Source organism: Pan paniscus, chromosome 13 (assembly GCF_029289425.2).
Source record: "Pan paniscus chromosome 13, NHGRI_mPanPan1-v2.0_pri, whole genome shotgun sequence".
Classification (NCBI taxonomy): domain Eukaryota; kingdom Metazoa; phylum Chordata; class Mammalia; order Primates; family Hominidae; genus Pan; species Pan paniscus.
Window position 1 is genome coordinate 105,783,591 of NC_073262.2, and position 17,065 is coordinate 105,800,655.

Sequence of the window (17,065 nt, forward strand, 5' to 3'; positions counted from 1 at the left end):
ACATAGACAACAGATCTAAATAAACATTTCTTCAAAGGAGATATGCAAATGTTCAGTAAACACATGAAAAGATGCTCAACAGCATGAGTCATCAGGGAAATTCAAATCAAAACCACAGTGAGATGCCACTTCACACCCACTATGATAGCTATAATAAAAAAGACAAATAATAACTAGTGCTGAAGAGCATGTGGAGAAATTGGAAACCTTATAAATACTGCCAGTGGGAATGTAAAATGGTGTAGCTTTTGTGGAAAATAGTCTGGCAGTTCCTCAAAAAGTTAAATATAGAGGGGCTGGGTGTGGTGGCTCACACCTATAATCCCAGCACATTGGGAGGCTGAGGTAGGCAAATCACTTGAGGTCAGGCGTTCGAGACCAGTCTGGCAAACATGGTAAAACCCTGTCTCTACTAAAAATACAAAAATTATCTGGGCGTTGTCGTGGGTGCCTGTAATCCTAGCTACTCTGGAGGCTGAGGCAGGAGAATTGCCTGAACCCGGGAGGCGGACATTGCAGTGAGCCAAGATCATGTCACTGCACTCCAGCCTGGGCGACAGAGCAATACTCCATCTCAAAAAAAAAAATAAAAAAGTTAAATATAGAATTGCTGTATAACCTAGAAATTCCGCTTCTAGATACATACCTAAGATAATTGAAGACATATATGCACACAAAAATTTGTACATAAATGTTCATACCAGCCTTTTTTTTTTCTTTTTTCTTTTTTTTTTTTTTGAGACAGAGTCTCACTCTGTCGTCCAGGCTGGAGTACAGTGGCTCAGTTTCCGCTCACTGCAACCTCCATCTCCTAGGCTCAAGCGATTCTCCTGCCTCAGCCTCCAAAGTAGCTTGGATTCTAGGTGTGCACCACCACACTCAAGTAACTTTTTTGTATTTTTGGTAGAGACGGGGTTTTGCCATATTACCCAGGCTGGTCATGAACTCCTGATCTCAAGTGATCTGCCCACCATGGCCTACCAAAGTGCTGGGATTACAGGTGTGAGCCACCTCACCTGGCCATACCAGTATAATTTATAACCAAAAAGTAGAAAGAAACAAGTGTCCATCTACTGATAAATGAATAATGTGATATATCCATACAATGGAATATTATTTTGCCATGAATGAATTCAAGGAATGAAGTATTGATACATGCTATAATATGAATGAACCTTGAAAACATTATGCCAAATGAAATAAGCCAGACACAAAAGGGCACATATTACATGACTTACATGAAATGTCCAAAATACACAGATAGTCAGAATAGGCAAAATGAAATAAAAATAGGCATAGAGATATAAGGTACATTAGCAGTCTCCAGGGGTGGGAGTAGGGTGAATGGGCAGTGACTGCTAACAGGTACAACATTTCTTCTTGGAGTAATGAGAATGTTGTAAAATTCACTGTGATGATAGTTGCACAATTATGAATATACTGAATTAAACCTTTGAATCATCCACTTAAAACGAGCAATTTATATGTTAATTTTATCTCAAAACTATACCTCTTCTTGAATATACTATATACTGAAATGTTTTAGATGGTCAGATGTCTATAATTAAATTATAATTAAATTCAAAATTCTGTTAAGATCAGCTCTGCTTCAAACCAAGATTAAATAGGTGTAAAACACAAGAGACAAATTGGTCATTAATGTCACTTTTTTTCTTTGTAGCATAGCCTTACCTTAGACTCAAGGCCATTAAATACTTAATAAATCCAGGAAAACAATATCAAATGAAATAAAACAGAAGGGATTTATACTGTTGTTTTATTAGGGAAAGCATAATACAATTGCAGCATATCCATTTGAGCTTCATTCAGCTACTATAGACGCAGTGCCCATGATTAAATTTAAATAAATAAAATTAAGCCAGGAGCAGTGGCCTGGGCCTCTTAGTCCCAGCTACTTGGAAGGCTGAGGTGGGAGAATCTCTTGAGGCCAGGAGTTTGACACTGTAGCACATTATGATGGTGCCTGTGAATAGCCACTGCACTCCAGTCTGGGCAACATAGTGAGACCCTCATCTCTAAAATAAGTAAATACATAAAATTAATTAATTGAAAATTAAATAATATTAAAATAAGACTATAGATTATGCAAGTAAAACATAAAAGCTTTAGCCACAGAGTTATTTCCCTAACTCACTCTCTGGTTTTAAGAGGAAGAGTTTGTAAAAATATTTATATATCAGTGATTAAATCAGCAGCATTCCTATAGATCTGTTAACCAAGTATATTGATACTATAATGTTTATAATCATATTTATACTCTGATTTTCAAATATTGAAATAACATTCACTTTCTATAATAAATTTTATTCAGCAAAAATGCCTTTTTTTTTTTGAGACAGAGTCTTGCTCTGTCAGCCAGGCTGGAGTGCAGTGGCACAATCTCCCAGGAATCTCTGCCTCCCGGGCTCAAGCAGTTCTCCTGGCTCAGCCTCCCGAGTAGCTGGGATTACAGGTGTGTGCCACCACGCCTGGCTAATTTTTGTATTTTTAGTAGCAACGAGGTTTCACCATGTTGGCCAGGCTGGTCTTGAACTCCTGACCTGAGGTAATCCACCCGCCTCAGCCTCCCAAAGTGCTGGAATTACAGGCGTGAGCCACTGTACCCAGCCCTAAAAAGACTCTTAAGATTATATTTAATTTATTTGAAATTTTTCTCCAGTGTGATTTGGTTTTCAACTAATTCAACTAAGGTGCTACTGGTGATTAAAATTAGAGTATTTAGTTCCTGACAACACAATATGAAAGATAGAGATTATCATAATAAGGAGAGTAAATTGTACATGTAGGCATCAAAGAGGAGATTCAGAAAACAGTACCTCTAATCATTAGGAACCCTGAAGGAAGTTTAAAAGTTTTGTTTCATGTCCTGTTGTTGATTTCATTCAATATTTACTTCTCTTTTAATTTCTACATGCAGGTTTGACTGTGCAGATCGACAGTTCCATTCTATTCCTGCTACCTGGCAAGCTCTTATGGATAATCCATATGATGTTAAAGAACTTATTCCTGAATTCTTCTATTTCCCAGAGTTTTTGGAAAATCAAAATCGTAAGAAATAGAGGATTAAAAATTTGACTAGCAGGTCCCAATGGAGGAGCCTCAAAAATGTCTTTCAGGACATTTTTGTAATATCCTGTAGATTATTTAAGATTCATTCTGTATGTGGATTACTTAGTGACAGGGCTGAACTAATGCTATGAGTCTTACCTTCCAGGGAAGTGCTATAGGGAACTAAGCCAAAGGAGTCAAATTTGAATCAGTAAGAGAATTTATCAGACTACAGTGTTTACTAGGGAAGCAAAAATGACCATATGCTATTTCAGCTATATATACCACTTAGGTTAAAAGTGTTTGAGTTAGATAAGGTGAGGATTTAGACTAATCATCAGCTGACTACAGGTCTGTTAACCAACTCCATGGGCAAACTCATGTCTTTATATATACAGTTTCACTGAACACAGCCAGTCAATTTTTTTTTTTTTTTTTTTTTTTTTTTTTGAGACAGGGTCTCGCTTTTCCCTTAGGCTGGAATGCAGTGCTGTGATCACTACTCACTGCAGCCTTGACCTCCTGGGCTCAAGTAATCCTCTCAGCTCAGCCTCCTGAGTAGCTAGGACTACAGGTCTGCACCACCATGCCTGCAATTTTTTTTTTGTAGAGATGGGGTCTCACTTTGTTGTCCAGGCTGGTCTTGAACTCCTGGACTCAAGTGATCCTTCCACCTTGGCCTCCCAAAGTGCTCGGATTACAGGTGGGAGTCACCATGCCCGGCCAGCCAATTCATTTTTGTATCATAGAAGGTTTCTTTCAAAGTAAGCATAGTGGCAGATTTGAGTAGTTGCAACAGATATGATAACACTCACAAAGCCAAAAATATTTATTCTTTGACTTTTTATAGGAAAAATTTGGTAACTCCTGATTTAGAGCATGCAAGAGTAGGCAAATTAAAATGACAGGATATAAGTTACTGTAATATTTGAAAATTTATGTTATGTTTTTGAAGTAGAGAAGTATGGAGTTAAATATTAATACCTTTTTAAATGTCCAACTCCTTTTTCTGTGAGGTAGTTTTACATTTACTTTTAAGTACAAATAAGGAAATTAGCAATATTTTTATTATTGGTGTTCTTTAGGGAGGTTCCACAGTATTAAAGGGTTATTACCAACTTTTTTCCCTGCCCTAACATGTAATGTTAGTGTTTGACCCTTCATTTATTCAGTACAATTATTTGTCATACTGTGGAGAATATATCCAGGGCTTAACGTCACTTTGACCATGAACTCTGGAACAAGCTGTTGGAGGCAGGGCATCACAGTAAGGCAGTCAGAATTGGTGACTTTCAGAAAATGAGGTAAATCTGTTGTCTGAGTCTGATCCTAAACTCTCAGTCAGCTATTGGACTGGATTCTTCTGAAGCAGAGTATCTAGAATAGGAGGGATGAGCAGACTACATTTGGATAAAGAATTTATAAGGTACTCTTTAACAATTTATATCAGAGTTAGTTGCTATCTTTAGCACCATTGTCCTGATGGCCTCCACTTCTAGCTATACATTGCCTCTTTGAAATGAGCCATTTGAGAAAGCAAATGTATCAATTAGAATGCCTTTAAGAATAAAAAACTTAAAAAGCAAAGAAAAACAGAATGCCTTTAGGAAAAAAATTTAATAAAACCAACTCAAAATTGTGCAAATAAGGAAATTTTAGTGTTTCCCATAATAAAAATCCTGAGGTATGGTAGTTTCAGATAGTTTAGCATCATCAGCGCCAACTTTTTTTCTGTATTTTCACTCTGCCATTCTGAGTATTTTGGCTTTGACTAGTTCCTCTCATGGTCACAAATGCCTAATGCAGTTTTAGGCATCATAGGCAGATCCAACAGTATCGCAGAAATAAGTGAGGCTGTTAATCCACTGTGTCCTTTCTTAAGAGTGAGAAACTCTTTCTCATAAGTTCTCCTCACTCTCCAGAACTGGGTCATATACCAACCCCTAGACCAGTCACCTGGAATGGGCATGAAATATAGGGCAGAGATGGACACTTGAATGAAATAAAGGTTCTGCTAGCAAATAAAAAGAGGGAATGACTATCAGGTGGGCAACGAATAACATCTGCTACACTGTAATGGGTTTAACATAAAACCAAAGACCCTGTGCATTCTGTCATTTTATGACATTTAAACTCCTCTCCAACTTGTGATACACTGGTATTTTAAGGCAGCATACTGGTATTTTGAGGCCTTCTTTTTTGAAGTTCTTTTGTGTTAACAGTCCCCCTTCTCCCCTGCCACGTTGTGTAAACAAAAAAAAACCTCATATTTGGGGAAATTTTATCAAAATGCCATGTTCTAACCTATGAGCAAATCTTTATTATGCAAGTATCTATTTAGAATAGTGGTATGTAAATATTATTCTTCCATCAGACAAATATAACTCTTCCAGTAGGTGAGCTTAAGGTATGAGTTACACCAAAAAGCTTTAAGGAGCTGTATTTTACTATTAGAGGGACTGTGTCCCTCTCATTATTTTAAGTGTAAGAAGAAAACTTAATTTTGCATTTTGGTCTGATTAAAATAAGGGTTGTAGCTATAGTTTCCCCCACTTTTTTTGCTTAACAACTTAATTCTTACTCTGATTTACCTTATAATAGCTAATTTAAAACTAGTTATTTTTGTTTTTAAATTAACTGGTATGTACTCCAATAGATAAGAATTTTAAAAGAAAAAATATGTTTTGCTTAGGAATGTGCCCTCATTAGTGTTTGTTTTACTTCGTTTATTATAATCTAAAATGATTTGATACATTTTCTTTTTACATGTCTTAGAATTTAACTTGGGTCGTCTACAAGTTTCCAAAGAATTAGTAAATGATGTCATTCTCCCGAAATGGGCTAAATCAGCTGAAGATTTCATCTATAAACATAGGAAAGCTTTGGTAAGAGTTTTGCATTTAGTTATTAGACAGAATAATAAGATAAAAGATATGTTTTCCAGAGGATGGGATAATCTTAGTTATTTTTCTAGATTAATTTGTAATCTATTATATATGCTGACTTTAGAAAGTACAATATAGCAATTTATTTTGAGGATATGAATCTTCTGATATAATGAGACTATAGTATAGTACCATGAATAAATATATATATATATAGCAAAATATTAAACATTTCAGCTCTGTAAAATGTCCATCTGCTGTGTATGTAAATATTCCAGTCACCAAGCTGGTGTAGTTTGGTGTTTTACAGTTTTCACATTTATTTCAAATCTAATAAGGATGAGTACATTTTTGTTTTCTCTGAAAGATTTCACTAAGCTTCTAAAAGAAAGGCAGCTAAGCCAAGCACAGTGGCTCACGCCTGTAATCCTAGCACTTTTGGAGGCCAAGGAGGCCAAGGCCTCACCTGAGGTCAGGAGTTCGGAGATCAACCTGGCCAACATGGTGAAACCTCATCTCTACTAAAAATTTAAAAATCAGCCAGGCGTGGTGGCGCATGCCTATAATCTCAGCTACTCGGGAGGCTGAGGCAGGAGAATCGCTTGAACCCAGGAGGCTGAGGTTGCAGTGAGCTGAGATCACGCCGTTGCATTCCAGCCCGGGCGACAGAGCGAGACTGTCTAAAAAAAAAAAAAAAAAGAAGCAAACAAAAAAAGGCAGCTAAACCCTAAATGCCACTTGAAAAAAATGGTGGGCACAGTGGCTCACGCCTCTAATCCCAGCACTGTGGGAGGCCAAGGCGGGCAGATCACCTGAGGTCAGGAATTTGCAACCAGCCTGGCCAACATGGCAAAACCCCATCTGTACTAAAAATACAAAAATTAGGTGGGTGTGTTGGCGGGTGCCTGTAATCCCAGCTACTCAGGAGGCTGAGGTAAGATAATCTCTTGAACCCAGGAGGCGGAGGTTGCAATGAGCTGAGATCGCACCACTGCACTCCAGCCTGGGAGACAGAGCGAGAAGCCATCTCAAAAATAAATAAATAAAGTATTAGTTTTTAGTTAAATTTCCTAATTTGGAATTGAAGGACTAGTGAGGGTTAGTTTAACATTGGTTATTGTGTTGCTATCTTGCAGATGATATTGATGGCTCCACTTTTCCCCACAGTAGCTCACTTTATTCTTTACCTAAACTGAAATGTTGGAGGACTCTGAAAATAATTAAGCCAGTACTTGGAAACATTTTCTATCATTATATATTTATAAAATAAGTATATATTTATAAAATTCAGAATTTGATTATAATATTTGTAAGCCTTAACCCTATGCATGAATAAGGAATTTAGAAAAAATTTAGAAAAGCAAAAATGAGTATAGCCAAGTGTGGGTGGTGTGCACCGGTAGTCCCAGCTACTTGGGAGGCTGAAGTGAGAGGATCACTTGAGCCCAGGAGTTTGAGACCAGCCTGGGCAATATAGCAAGACCCTGTATCTTTAAAAAAAAAAAAAAAAGAGTTTATTTGGGAATGAATGATGAATTGCAGTCTGATAATACCTGTGCCCTGGTGAACCATTAGGGACCAGAGATGTACCCAGGAAGGCAAGGATTTTTAAAGGTAAAGTGAGGAAGTTTACATGAGTTGTTTTGAAACAATTATCCTTGACCACACGGATTAATAACAAGGATGGCATTAGTCCAAGGTTGAACAGGCAGTTGCTGGGCAGACATCCTCGCAGAAGTATTCTTGGTGTATGGTTGTGGTTTTCAGAGTGTCTTTGTCATAGTCTTTATTGTAGGCATGTAGGCATGTATGCATAAGAGCTCCTCCTTGATGGACTCTCCACTGGATTTTGTTAGGTTTTGGCATAAGGGACTCCATTTTTATCCATACAGCTTTCACAACCCTATTAATAAGATATTAGAATTATATATTTCAATTATATATTACTGAGTAACAAACTGTTCCAAAATTCAGTGGCTTAAAAGTGTAGCCATTTTAAGGGAGGGATAGCATTAGGAGAAATACCTAATGTAGATGACGGATTGATGGGTGCAGCAAACCACCATGGCATGTGTATACCTACATAACAAACCTGCATGTTCTGCACGTGTATCCCAGAACTTAAAAGTATAACAATAAAAAGAAAGTATAGCCATTTAATCATCATCTCCCACAGTTCAGTGGGTTGACTGGCCTCAACTGAGGAATTCTGCTGCTCTTGCTTGAGGTTCTCATGCAGTTAGTAGCAGTCATATCGCAGCTGGGATTGGAGTCATCTGAAAACTGCATCGAAACGGTAGGATGCTAGCTTTTCTCCCTCTCCATGTAATGTCAGGATATCTCCTCTCCAACTGGGTAGTCAGACTCCTCACCTGGCAGCTAAGTGCTCCCCAAAAGTGGAAGCTTCCACTCTTTCTTCATAGCATAACTTCTGCCACTTTGTAATGTTTAAGCAGTAACAGTATCAATGCCAGATTGAAGAGGAGGGAAACTGAGCTCCATCTTTCAGTGCTAACAGTGAGAAAGAATTTGTAGCTATCTTAAATCAACATGTATTCTGCCCTCTGGTCACAAATTATTTTCCTCCTACATGCAAAATATATTCACTTCCTCTCAAGACACCCTTCCCCCAAAACTCTTATCTCATTAGGGAAGGAATTGGCAAATTGTTTCTGTAAAGGGACAGATAGTAAATCTTCGTTGGTCATAAGATCTATGTCACAGGTACTCAGTTCTGCCATTGTACTGCAAAAACAAATGGATGTGGCTGTGTTCTACTACTAATCTACAAATCTGGCAGCAACTCAGATTTGACCCACAGACAGTAGTTTGCTATTCTGCATTAAGGCTTGAGGCCTAAAATTCAGTATCTCATTATCTAAGTCAAGTCTGTGTGTGGATGAAACTACTCAGATGTGGCTCCTCTTGGATCTGAAGCCTGAACTAAAGAGAAAAGTTATTTGCCCCCACATAACAACAGTGGTATGAAAGGATAAGAGAACTTATAAACAGACACTCCCATTCAAAAGGAGGAGAAAAGCAGGAGGCTCCTAGCAGTCACAAATACAAATACTGTTTTATAGCAATTCAGAATTCCAGTAAGGACATGCTCTCAGATCTTCTGTTAGGGTCCAGTCCTGTCTCCCGAGAGGGGTTCTCAGTGGCTCTTGGTTCTACCTTTGAGCTTTTGGCTCCCCACTAAGTCATTCTTTTTATTCCATAAAAATAAATAAATAAATAATAAAACTTTGTTTACAGGAGTATCTTTGTCAGCCTCTTTCCTAACCACAGTGAATTGAAAGCCAAAGGTCTCTCTTCTTTTTTAAACAGTTTCTCTCTTTTACTCTAAACTAGTCTAATTCCATTTAAAGCTTTATAGGTTTCTTATGTGTCAGCTCTATTGGACAAAAGCCATTCAACATTACCAAACAGTCCCTTCTCTACTTTGGGCTGGATGGGTGGCTACTATGGAAAAATGCTCTTAAGATTCCTAGACACTCTATTTTCTAGTTGAGTAGGTCTGTGGGACACAACCTTAAATCTTTCTGAGGTCTCAACAGATTATTTTACAGCCAAACCCTTGAACTAAACTTTTATCCAAGACCATATTTTATTGGTGACATTCTGATTTGATAGTTGCCTTAGGCAGTTTCTCATTTTGAGAGTCTTTGCCCTCTAGAGATCCCGGGACTGAGAAATGTCCCCCGACTGGAGTGCAGTGACATTATCACAACTCACTGCAGCCGTGTCCTCCTGGGCTCAGGTGATCCTCCCACCTCAGCCTCCTGAGTAGCTGGGACTGTAGGTGCATACCACCATTCCCAGCTAATTTTTTGTAGAGAGTGGGTTTCGCCATGTTGCCCAGGCTGGTCTTGAATTCCTGGGCTCAAGCGATCCACCTGCTTTGGCCTCCCAAAGTGCTGGGGTAACAGACATGAGCCACCATGCCTGGCTCTTGCAATGGTTTTTTTTTTTTTTTTTTTTTTTTTTTGAATCCAGCAATATCTGGCTTTTTAATATTTTCTTTAAATTGTGCTTACAAATCACTTTTGGCTGGGTGCAGTGGCCCACACCTGTAATCCCAGCACTTTGGGAGGCCAAGGCGGGTGGATCACCTGAGGTCAGGAGTTCAAGACCAGCCTGGCCAACATGGTAAAACCCCATCGCTACTAAAAATACAAAAAATTAGCTGGGCGTGGTGGCAGGCGCCTGTAATCCCAGCTACTTGGGAGGCTGAGGCAGGAGAATCTCTTGAACCCATGGGAGGTGGAGGTTACAGTGAGCCAAGATTGTGCCACTGCACTCCAACCTCAGCGACAGAGCGAGAGACTTCGTCCCCCCCCAAAAAAAATCAAATAGTTCACTTTTTAACCGATCTTACTGCTCTCACACTTTATCATAGGCATCTGAAAGAAGCCAAATGGCACTTTAAAATGTACTGTTTGGAAGTCTGTACACCCAAATTCATGAGTTCATTCTTTCTTTCCTGTAACTGAAACATGAGTCCCATTTTTTCCTGTCTCCAATAACAATTTCCTCACTGTCTTTCAAATTATCACTAGTAATTTACAGGAGGTCTCTACCTGCCACCCTGGCCTCCTCTTAGTAAGTGGTTATTGTGAGGGAGAGAATGATTTGCAGCCATTTTTTCCACCTAAGTGTGGTTTCATTGTTTCCTTAAATTGATATTTTTTTTCTTGAATTGAATTTCTAGACAACTATTTCAATGGAAATTTTGCCACAGAGATGCATTCCATATCTATCTTTTAGCTCTTTTGTTGTTGTTTTTGGGCTGTTATAAGCATATTTGTGTTTTATTCACCTATTAGGAAATGCATATGTTAATATTAATAAATATATCTACATTATAGTAGACAGGAATAGTTAATATATGTAGTATATATTGAATAAATGCTTGCCATTATTTTGAGATAATTTTATTTTGCTGCCAGAAAGATTTGTGTGTGGAAATGTTTCATTTGTCCTTACTTTTTTAAAGAACTGAATTTACAATGTAGTTGGAAGATATCTCTATATTAATTATTAAATTTATTCTTTTTCTAGGAGTCTGAATATGTTTCAGCTCATCTTCATGAATGGATAGATCTGATCTTTGGCTATAAACAGAGGGGACCAGCTGCAGTAGAGGCACTCAACGTTTTCTATTATTGTAGTTATGAAGGTATAAATCTATACACTTTTTCTCTTGCTTTACCTTGATAGAAACTGTTGCTTAATATATGTTTACAGTTATTTGAAGCCTATTTAATATCAGAAAGACTACATTTTAAAAACATCTTTTTACTTGAAAGATTAAGAGACCGCTGCTTTTTTTGTAATAGTAGTTAAGTGTATATATGCCAATCTAATTATAAATGTCACTTATTAACATCATAAAAGTTTTTGATCTCTAATATATTTGTCCTATCCAGTTGAGTCAAACATTAAATATTCAGTATTAAACAGTAGCAGATTTTGAAACAAGGCCTTTGAAGTTACAAATAACAGATTCTTCAAATGATACATATGATGGCATTATTTAGCTCAGAATCAAGAATATCTTCTGATGGCCTTAAAATGATTTTTAAAAAGTAGTTCTTTACTAATCCTTAAGAAGACTAATAGTTCTAAAGATTGTGAATAGTGTGAAGTTATGAGAGACTTTTAGTAAATGAGCATATTTTTGCCATACCAGATCCATTCAGGTAATAGGTTTGTAAGGAGAAAGTATTGCATGGCTGTTAGAAGCTTGGACTTACCTAGTTTAGCCAATTACTAGTCGTGTAACAATCCATATTAGGTGTGGCTGAGTATAATCAGTTAACCAGAATATTACCTTTTGAAACCTTTGTTTCAAGCAATAACTTAAAGCAGTATTTTTGTGTAGTTATTACTCTTATTTGAGTTTGGCTATCATAACCAAAACAATTAGGTGTACTCTGAGTATAATTTGTATTTTTGCAAAAGAAAATTTTATTTATTTATTTTTTTATCTTGTGACTGGGTCTTGCTCTGTCACCCAGGCTAGAGTGCAGTGGCATAATCATAGTTGAGTGCAACCTGGAACTCCTGGGGTCAACCAGCCCCTGCTGTCTCAGCCTCCTGAGTAGCTGGGAACTGCAGGCATACCACCACACCCAGCTAATTTTTAAAATTTTTTAGAGAGATGAAGTCTCACTTTGTTGTCCAGGCTGGTTTCAAACTCCAGGTCTCAAGCAGTCCTCCCGCCTCAGCCTCCCAAAGTGCTGGGATTACAGGCGTGACCCACCACCCCTGGCCCAATAGAAACCTTCATAGAATATCATTTAACTTTCAATTGCTTAAAATATTTTAGCTAATTTTTATATATATTTAATGTTTGATGAGTTGCTGATTTTTTTGAATTACCTTTTCACAATGTTGTAAATTGAAGAATGGAATAATATTTTATTGAAACTATACCAATGAGGTCAGGGTGGTGGCTCACGCCTGTAATCCCAGCACTTTGGGAGGCTGGGGCAGGCAGATCACCTGAGGTCAGAAGTTCAAGACCAGCCTGGCCAACATAGTGAAACCCCGTCTCTACTAAAAATACAAAAATTATCTTGGCGTGGTGGCACGCACCTGTAGTCCCAGCTACTCAGGAGGCTGAGGGAGGAGAATTGTTTGAACCCAGGAGGTGGAGGTTGCAGTGAGTCGAGATCATACCACTGCACTCCAGCCTGGGCAACAGAGCAAGACTCTGTCTCAAAAAAAAAAAAAAAAAAGATGTGTGTACACACACACACACACACACACACACACACCAATGAGCCTGATACATTAATCAGTGATGTGGCTTGCTGATTTGTTTTCACTCTATAGTAAGTTGACTTCTTCTGGTTTTAGGAGCTGTGGATCTGGATGCCTTAACAGATGAGAAAGAAAGAAAAGCCTTAGAAGGGATGATTAATAATTTTGGGCAAACACCCTGTCAATTATTAAAGGTAAGTCATATGCGTTATCAACAACTTAAGAAGTAGATTTAAGTCAACTTAAGAAGTAGATTTAAGTACATAACAAAATATTGCAGTCAAGATCCATGTATATAGCCAATTACTCTCAGTCACAGAAAGATTTCTATTTGCTCAGAAAGTCTTATATTATTTCCAAGAGGAAAAACTGAGTACCTATTAGGGTATGCCATTAAAACTGTCCTCATGCTGGGACTCATTCCACATGTAAAACTTCTAATAGCTAACATCTGCCCAAAAAGGCACTTGCTTTCCAGAGCCCAAACCCAGTCTTAAGAATCAAATTATAGAATATTTAAAATGTAGAATCAAATTATTAAATATTACTACATATATTTCTTTCCCTATACTGGTATCTGAAATTAAATCATTATCTTCCTGATGACACACAGGTTTAGATTAATGGAAATTAATCTAATGGTAGTTTTCAAAGATGTCTTGATCTTTTTCAGTATATGAATTTAGTGATGTAGAATGTACAAAAAAAATATCATTTATTAACTAGATATGTTCTTAAGCAATCACTGTGTTTGTTAGGTACTTTACCTAATCTTCATAGTAAAAATTCAGCTATCCTCATTTTTTAGGAGTTAAAGCCAAGCCTCACAGAAGGTAATACCTAGCCTATAATGCCTTTGAGAAATTAAATACTTTTTCTATGTTTACACAACAAGAAAGTGACTAGGATTATATGTCTGACCATCTAACTCCAAAGCCTTTCTAGCATGCCATGTTTCCTCTGAATGAGTAGTTGTAAGCCCCCGTTAAACTAGATCTCTTAACATGTTCTTATGGGCCTTTATTTGCTACCTAATTAGGACACTTTCTGCCTTAAGCTATATATTTATCCATTTGCCTCAGTACATTATAAATACATTAAAGGCAGCAACTTTCTCTTAATCATCTTTGTATCGCTCTTGAATACAGTATTGAATTGAAATCGCCACAGCTATTACAACAGTAGTGTATCTAAGCTCTAACTTATAGGTGTACTTCTGTCAATACAGTAATTGGGCTAAGCTTTGTAATTTTTACTGTTCCTTAGCAACAGTTTGCTCGGAACCTCCAACATTGGTTTTTACAGAATAGTCATATGTGAAGTCAATGCTTTATCCCTTACCTTCTGGTACAATCAGAAGGCGAAAGTAACAGACTAAAACAGAATGCTTCACAGGGCTTTGAAATAGATGCTATCATATTTTCACACCTGTTTTACCTTTCTTTTTGTTTTACAAGTGGTGCTAATTAGTTTTTATTGTGATGAAAATGATACAAAAATCAGCCTTTGATTTGAAATAAAGTGAATAATATTTATTAAAAGCTAATTTTTTTTTATTGAGAGAGAGTTTTGCCCTTGTTGCCCAGGCTGGAGTACAATGGCACAATCTCGGGTTACTCCAACCTCTGCTTCCTGGGTTCAAGCGATTCTCCTGCCTCAGCCTCCCAAGTAGCTGGGATTACAGAGGCCCGCCACCACACCTGGCTAATTTTTTATATTTTTAGTAGAGACGGGGTTTTGCCATGTTGGGCAGGCTGGTCTTGAACTCCTGACCTCAGGTGATCTGCCTGCCTCAGCCTCCCAAAATGCTGGGATTACAGGTGTGAGCCACCGCACCCGATCTAAAAGCTAAATATTTTAGTACTTACAGCTTTCACATCTATTGCCTATAATCAATATTTTTTTGTAGAGATGCAAGAATTTACTTTAGATAGAATTCTGTTTTGCCTTTTAACTGTGCCTTTGAAATGTTCATTTTACTTGCCATTTATTTCATATTTATAGATGATACTGTTCTGTGTTTCTGACATGAAAGTTGAGGAAGAACAAAATTTACTTGAAAAGTATGCAGCAGTACCTATAATTTGATTCTGACAGTATTGACTTTTTTTCTTTCTTTCTTTCTTTCTTTTTTTTTTTTTTTTTTTTTTTTTTGAGATGGAGTCTTACTCTGTCACCCAGGCTGGAGTGCAGTGGCACGATCTTGGCTCACTGCAACTTCTATCTTGTGGGTTCAAGCGATTCTCCTACCTCAGCCTCTCAAGTAGCTGGGACTATAGGTGCACACCACTATGCCTGACCAATTTTTGTATTTTTAGTAGATACAGGGTTTCACCATGTTAGCCAGTATGGTCTTGAACTTCTGACCTCAAGTGATCCGCCCACCTCAGCCTCCCGAAGTGCTAGGATTTCAGGTGTGAGCCAGCACGCCCAGCCAGTGTTGACATTTTGATCTTGTCAAGGAATTAAAGATTCATCCAAATTATACATTCTGAATTCTGAATACTACATTTAATTTTACCAGGCATCTAACGTGTAAGATACTAGTCTAGTATGGAAATCCAAAAATGAATAAGGCTTCTCTAGCTTTAAGGCACTTATAACCTAGCTGGGGAAGACAGACCATAAACAACTATATGTAATCCAATATAGAAAGAAATAAATTATAATTAAAATATAAATTATTTGCCAAGGAAAAATAATAAAAGAGAATAATACATTCTGACTTAAAAATTTAGGAGAGATATCAGTAAGAAAAACTTTAAAGTAGAAGTGGGGTTTCCAAAGAAATGAAAAAAGTAGTATCTCTGCTAAGAGAATCTGAGCCAACACCTGTAATTGTCAACAATGCATGGTATGTAATTCATTGTAGCTAGAGCCTAGTGTATATGAAGGAACATAGTGAGAGATTAATAATATAGATATGGAATTGTTTTTCCTTAAAATTATTTTGAAGGAACCACACCCTCCAAGATTATCAGCAGAAGAAGCAGTGCAGAAGCCAACCAAAATAGACACTTCAGCCCTAAACCTGTTTCAACACCTTCCTGAACTCAAGTCATTTTTTATAGAGGTAATATCCTACTTGGTAATATCAAAAAGAGTTTTCTCTAAATTCTGTACATTTTAAAGTTCTTTTATTATTTAATGGGAAGTAAGGATTATAATATTTAATTCAAGATAGTAAATTATACTGTAATAATCTGTTGTTGGATTTTTAAAACATTTTTATTGGAAGCTTTTGTTTGCTGCTGAGTGGTAGTCTGAACTGTTTTTCTTGGCTTTCTTTCATCTACTTCACATTTTCCTGACGAAGAAGAATAAATAATTTGACTTAAAATGCTTCTTGTGACAATCGAGATGATATGTAGATGGAGATAATAATTTAATAGCTCTTAATTATAATGTCTGCTCATATATAAAATAGATCCTAATAAGTCCATTGTTAATTGATAGAATGAGTAGTCTAGTAAAACAGGAGTAGTTAATGGTGTAATTGAAAGAGTTTAAATAAAAAATTCAAATGTTTAAATATACATATTAAATTGAGTAATTCAGAATGTGATTATAAAATGCATTCGACCACACCCAGCCTGTAAAATCTTTATGTAGAAAATTATAGCACCCCCTCCCCCTCCCTCTCCCTCTCCCCACGGTCTCCCTCTCTTTCCACGGTCTCCCCTTCATGCGGAGCCGAAGCTGGACTGTACTGCTGCCATCTCGGCTCACTGCAACCTCCCTGCCTGATTCTCCTGCCTCAACCTGCCGAGTGCCTGCAATTGCAGGCACGCGCCGCCACGCCTGACTGGTTTTGGTGGAGACGGGGTTTCGCTGTGTTGGCCGGGCCGGTCTCCAGCCCCTAACCGCGAGTGATCCGCCAGCCTCGGCCTCCCGAGGTGCCGGGATTGCAGACGGAGTCTCGTTCACTCAGTGCTCAATGGTGCCCAGGCTGGAGTGCAGTGGCGTGATCTCGGCTCGCTACAACCTCCACCTCCCAGCCGCCTGCCTTGGCCTCCCAAAGTGCCGAGATTGCAGCCTCTGCCCAGCTGCCACCCCGTCTGGGAAGTGAGGAGTGTCTCTGCCTGGCCGCCCATTGTCTGGGATGTGAGGAGCCCCTCTGCCCGGCTGCCCAGTCTGGAAAGTGAGGAGCGTCTCCACCCGGCCGCCATCCCATCTAGGAAGTGAGGAGCGCCTCTTCCCGGCCGCCATCACATCTAGGAAGTGAGGAGCGTCTCTGCCCGGCCGCCCATCGTCTGAGATGTGGGGAGCGCCTCTGCCCCGCCGCCCCATCTGGGATGTGAGGAGCGCCTCTGCCCGGCCGCGACCCCGTCTGGGAGGTG

At 38.3% G+C, this 17,065-nt stretch overlaps 1 protein-coding gene across 2 annotated transcripts in view; it reads left to right on the forward strand.

Moving 5' to 3' along the window:
- NBEAL1 (neurobeachin like 1) overlaps nt 1–17,065 on the forward strand; it is a 208,991-nt gene that overhangs the window by 160,691 nt on the left and 31,235 nt on the right. For both annotated transcript variants that reach the window (XM_057301476.2, XM_034954834.3), the window contains 5 exons: nt 2,939–3,069; nt 5,845–5,954; nt 11,019–11,136; nt 12,822–12,919; nt 15,682–15,798. In XM_057301476.2, coding sequence (XP_057157459.1) covers nt 2,939–3,069; nt 5,845–5,954; nt 11,019–11,136; nt 12,822–12,919; nt 15,682–15,798 — 574 coding nt within the window. The remainder of the gene's footprint in view (nt 1–2,938; nt 3,070–5,844; nt 5,955–11,018; nt 11,137–12,821; nt 12,920–15,681; nt 15,799–17,065) is intronic.